At 36.6% G+C, this 6,000-nt stretch overlaps 1 protein-coding gene across 6 annotated transcripts in view; it reads right to left on the bottom strand.

Annotated features, from left to right (window-relative positions):
• Window positions 1–346: 346 nt before the first annotated feature.
• Chl1 (cell adhesion molecule L1 like) overlaps window positions 347–6,000 on the bottom strand; it is a 203,713-nt gene continuing 198,059 nt past the window's right edge. For all 6 annotated transcript variants that reach the window (XM_052719184.1, XM_052719178.1, XM_052719183.1 and 3 more), the window contains one exon: window positions 347–4,217. In XM_052719184.1, coding sequence (XP_052575144.1) covers window positions 4,001–4,217 — 217 coding nt within the window. In that variant the 3' untranslated portion in view covers window positions 347–4,000. The remainder of the gene's footprint in view (window positions 4,218–6,000) is intronic.

Raw genomic sequence — 6,000 nt, 5'->3', positions numbered from 1 at the left:
TCATAATTAACTTTTATCCATTTTGAATATATAGGATATTATATGTTGTTAAAAGGACACAGTGCTACCTTTTTTTCCTGAAAAATAAGATAGCTGAAAATATATACATGTTAAATTTGCATTCATTGTAACTGTGAACTTGATTGGTATATTTTCTAGGCCTTGATGACATCAAGAAGTCTGTCTGTAAACACAGTAATACAAATAAAATATTTTACTTATATTACTTCAAATTTAACAAATTTTTGCTTCATTTATAGTTTCAGAATCAGCAGGAACCAAAATTAAGCTCACAATGTAAATTTTGCCTTTAATTGGATAGAAAGGGACCCAGACGTCTTTAGAGTACATGAAGTCAAACTTTTATTTGAAAGCTGAATTCCATGTGTAATGAAAATAGTTTTGAACCATACATATCCATAAGCATAATACAAACACCATCTACAACACAAACACATTTGAATAAAGGTCTAATGTGAACATTAATCTAAGTAAGAACAGAAAAGCTAACTGGGTGAGCCTGCTCTCTGTACCTTTTGTCTCTTGATGATGCAGTCAGTTGAAGACACAAAACAAAAGTAGCATTGGCTCAGCCCTACTTATCTCACTATAGGAATACTAGGATACATCTACTACCACAGACCACAAACCAGTCCTATCACAACCAATTTAAAGTTGTTACAAGAATTACGCCTTCATGGCATGTAAACATATTTAGGGTTTCAATTGGCAAATATGTTTTAAACACTTAGAAAAGCAGCCGACACCTCTCCTTATTGTCCTCTATCTCTTCCATGAGTATAAAATAGCGTTAAGTCCATTGTGCTCTACAGTTTTTTATAAACATGGGTACATCTAAAATATCAGATGCCTTTATACCAAGAGAATAAATCTACTGATTTCACATCTTATAAATATGCATGCAGAATTAGTGGAAAATGCTTTTGTGTAGCAAAGACCCTGCTTAATTTTCTTCCGATTAATAATTTTCAATGGCATGTGCAAATCGTCCTCCTCACTTAACAGTAGATTTAGTTTATTTTCTGTAGATCCGTTTTCTATAAAAATATATTTATGTGCTTAGAGGGGGAAAAAGTTGAGTTGGTGTATGTGGGGGTGACTTTTTGATACATAATTTGATTCCATGTTGGGTTATGAAGTTAAAAGGCATCTTAGATTGTATCACTTGTAAAGTTTCTTCGTACAAAAGAACACCCTGTGATAACGAACATTAGCACTTTGTAGCACAGTTTGAAGTGAAGCAGTTCAGCAACGTGCCTAAGGTTTCTGTGTAAAATCAGCGCTGGAACCTGGAAGAGAACACGGATTTTCCTGACCCTCAAACAGCTCTCTCTGAAACTATGCCCATCGACAATCCTTGAGATTATATACAATCACTTACATTAAAATCATATTGCCAGTAGACTACAGAAAGTTACTGCAAAACCAATTAAGAGCAAAGTTGTACATATTAGCAGCTGCCTTGCGACTCAGAGGGCATTTTCCAAATAATTATTGCCCTTCTGCAATTATCATTGCACATCACAGAGTCTCCCACTCATTGTCTAAGAGAAAAAGAATTAAATCCACTTTAACCTACTGGATTTGTTTTCCTTTGAACACATTGAATATTGTAGTTCTACAATTAAAATCAAAGGAATCCATAGACCTTTTCCTGCTCTACTGAAGATTTACAATGAAATGAAGCCAAATAGTATTTAGAAGTTCACAGAGGCTAGCAAAAGGAGTTATAACAGAATCTCATTTTTCAACAGCTAACAAAAGAATGATTAAGTCCATTTGGAACAAAAATGTAAGTATTTGTGTCAACTTCTGACTTAAAGATTATTAAATTCTTAATGAATCAATTCTAAACTTTTGGATATTATTTTTAACCCATGTGACCCTTTCCAAACTACATTTTGCCTGATGACAAGGAGGAAGAGGCAGAATAATAGCACAATTAACTGTCAGTCACATCCTTTATTTTCTATGAAGCTCAGTACCACAGTTCCTCCCATAAAAATAGCACATGTTGATGGCTCCCCCAGCAATCTGTGCATTAGTTATCAGATGTGGTGGGGGTGGGGGGGTCAGTTTGGACAGCTGGATGTGTGGATCCTTACACTCATAGAGGCTAGAGCACAAAAATGTCTGCCCCATTTCTTTTGCTATTTCCAGGAGAGTAGCCAAACATTGAGATCCATGGTTTTGAAAAAATCAAGCTTTTCCTGCCTATGCATTCTGGAAGAAACATGAGGTTAAAAAGTATGTTCATGTACATTACTGCATTCATCATTTTTACATATCAAAGATTTTAACCCCCAAGAAACATAGTGAATCATATCAATTAAACATGAAGACTGAACAGTATATGCCAGTAATTGCACAAAGTAAAGTTAAATCTGTGAGCCGATATCACTAACATAGCTAATAATTTCATGGTGAGGTTAAAAGTTTCCATTAAATGAGAGAGGAAATAACCAATTATTTACTTATATGTATGCAGAGTCCTTCAAGGCATTTCTAAAACATTCTAAAACTTCAGTACCATTTTAGACGGACTGGTAGCCCACATGCCAGAAACTAAGTTCCCTGACTCTGTACTAACTTTGACAGAACAAAAACAAAAAAAAAATGATGATATCACCACAAATACATTTACAATATTATATAAACTAACAGGTATATAAGAATTTCTACTGTAAATAATTTTCTTTGTGGGGGACTGGGGCAGGAATCCACTCCAAAACTTATTTTGAAAAATATGAATGCATTTCCCTTCATGGTTATATGATATTTCACTTTAAGAACACGTGAAGGAGAGAAATATAAGAACAGAATCCAATTCTTCATGTAATCTAGAATCCAGAACCCCATGTTATTTTGACTAGCCCCAGGAGGGTAAAAACTGCATCCTACTATATATACACTCTAGCTGTACACTCATGCTTATTAATGTTCTCTTTCCCACTTCAAAATAAAACACTATGTTTTAAACTGTGTAAATATTAATATAATATGTACAATGCATCCATGAAATATATCCAAGGGTACCAGTATATAAACATAAAGGCTAAAAGCTGTGAACATACAAATGGAGATACAAAATACAATCATCAACATCTTCTTTCTGTTTTTCAAATAACCAACCCCTGACCACCACTCTTTTTGCAATTCCAGTTAGTCCACCTTGAAAAATGAGAGAAAGAAGGAGGGAAAGAAGGAAGGAAAAAGAAAGAAAGAAAGAAAGAAAGGAAGGAAGGAAGGAAGGAAGGAAGGAGGGAAGGAAGGAAGGAAGGAAGGAAGATGCAGAGTTACCATACTGACAGAAATTAAAGACAATCATCCAAAAACTGAAAACATTGTAACTCTGCATAAAGATGGCAGCCTCTGGGCAAATAGGAGCTCAATAAATACGTGTTGCAAGATCATCTACAACTTTTACTACTAAAATTTTAAATAATAACTTTAGACTGTATAGATTCCATGAAGTGTTTAATAAGACATTCATATTCCTTTTTACATTTTAAATAACCAGCTTGCTTGCTTGCTTACAATCTTTTAACCTGTAGTGAATCAAAGTCACTAAAATAGTTCTTACAAACTAAGTACAATTGTGCATCCAGAGAGAAACCCACACAGTTAGCAACGTTAATGCACACACATTCAACAGGAGAACCAGGCAGATGTGGAGTACGTGAAACAGGAACTTTGGATTCAGTCAAAGTGGATCTAAGTACAGGATTTGTTTTGTGTTCTGCATTTTGAGCACCAGAAAACAAAACCAAAAATGAAACACAGGCTTGAAGTGTTTGACATCTGATTTTGATTTTTTTTTTTCTTTTTGAAGGCAGTGCTATTTTTCTCAGCAAAATTGCAGAATGCCAGAATGTCAACCTCTGGACACGTGTTTCTACTCCTTTGTAACAGGCTTTGCTCCCCAGAAGAGACAGGGGAGGTCTAGGCTAGCCAGCCATGGTGCATGAATGTGCTGTGCTTATGCTCGGAGTGGGAACGTGGCCGTCGAACTTCCATTGCTTTCAACAGATCCCTTCTCCTTAGCTCCGGTGTAGGCGCCAATAAAAGATCCGTCTTCGTTGAATATGGAGTGGTCTCCCTCTCCATATTCCACTAAGCTGTCAGCACTCTCTGTGGGCTGCATGTTCCTATTCAAGGACCGAAGGCTTCCTTTAAGAGGCTTTTCATCACTGTCACTAGAAAACAAAACAGAGCCATTCCCCAGGAGTTCAGAATCACAGGCACATTCAGCAAGACTCTTTCACAAGTGCTAACAGGTTCTATAATTTTTAACTTGTTCATATGAACACAAACAACAGCTGAAATGACACCCCCCCAAATAAGTATTTTAAAAGCCATAACTAATTTTCTTCATTCTGAGTGACTGAGAAACACTTTTCTATTTGTTTGCCCTTCTGCTTCCCTTTTAAATGAGGAGCTTCTTTGAGACATGAAGATGCAACATGTTGATTTATGTTGAGGTTATGGAGTGGGTACATGTGTGCCCGTTAAACTCACATGCTGAACTGCTTCACCCCAGTAGGATGGCAATGGTGTGTGGGGTCATTGGAGGTCACTAGTCACAGAACAGCCTTCATGAAAGGGATTTGCCCTAGTGAAAGGGCCTTCAGAAAGCCACCTTGCAGTTTCCAGGGGGAGAATAAGAGAAAAGGGCATGCATAAGTGAGATGGTTACCTCTCAGCACACACTCATTCTGTCCTGACCTGGATCTTACTGTCCAGTCCCAGGATTGTGAGAACTGTTTTGCTGTTTTTTTTTATAAGTCGCTTAGTTCTGCTATTTGCAATTGCTACTCTTTGGTCTAAGACAGAAGACAAATGTTACTTTCCTTGCGTTATGCAGTCCTGTTGCTTCTGGGTCCATGTTTTGATCTTTTATCTTTTATTTTGATCATATAAACTCCTGTAACCTTCCACATTTTCTCTTTGGTTTGGTGTAACTGATCAGATTTAGTTTTTTTATGAAATTTTTCTTAGATTAATATTGTTAAAACACCCTAATTAAATTCAGCAGGTCATCTCCCCCCCCCCCCCCCCGCCCTCTCTCTCTCCCCCTTCTCTCCCCCCTCTCTGTCACACACACACACACACACACACACACGAGGGGACAGGAGAGCGAGCGAGCACATCACAGTAGGAGAAGCATTTGTTAGGAAGACTAAGGGCTTGCGCTCAAAGGTGAAAAGGTAAAGATAACATAATGGACAGGTATGAAGAAAGTGCCGTGTATACAATGGAATTGTGAAATAACAATTTCTAAAAGAAAATATAATTATATATATATATATATAATACTATTAATACACTTACTATCTGATGTGCATTTTATTCATTACAAGAAGCAAAGCTGAAGTCACAAAATAGCTACAAAATTATACCATTTTTTCTACATATCTGGTTTGAAAAGTGTCAAGTACCAGCTCCTAAGTGAATAGATGACAAGAACCATCTGTGCTTGACACACTGTTGGGGAGGGATATCCCTATTTGACATTAGCGTAACTCAAGATATCTGTGTGGTTTGGTAACGCGCTTCAGAATTAGGACCGTGAGGTTCTAAAAGCAAAATAAAAAGAGGTGGCACTGGCTTTGGGGGCAGATAATGAGTAGCAAAGACATATATCTAAGGGCAAAGCATGTAAGAAAGTTCCTGGAACCCAGAAAAGACAGAAGTTTGCAGATGAATGTGAAGTTTCTGAATAAAATGTCAGAAAACATATTGACTATTTGAAAGGCTGTAATTGTAAACAATGTAGGGAAAAGAAATTATCTGTCCTTTCAAAGAAAGAAGAGTAGAGTATAGACAAATAAGTTTTTGGACAAGGAATAGATTCAGGAGTTTGTTTTGTTTTGTTTCCCTTATAAAAATGTTTGTGGACAGTTGTTCTAAGACCTCAGTGATGCTGCCAAATGAAATTTGAGCAATTGTGTAATATCTTTCTTTCAAATGTGTGCTGAA

This window comes from Peromyscus californicus, unplaced genomic scaffold, assembly GCF_007827085.1.
Source record: "Peromyscus californicus insignis strain IS unplaced genomic scaffold, ASM782708v3 Scaffold_6__1_contigs__length_162567912, whole genome shotgun sequence".
Taxonomy (NCBI): Eukaryota; Metazoa; Chordata; class Mammalia; order Rodentia; family Cricetidae; genus Peromyscus; species Peromyscus californicus.
The sequence above is the reverse complement of the archived record's forward strand: the minus strand, read 5'-3'. Positions and strand labels throughout refer to the sequence as shown.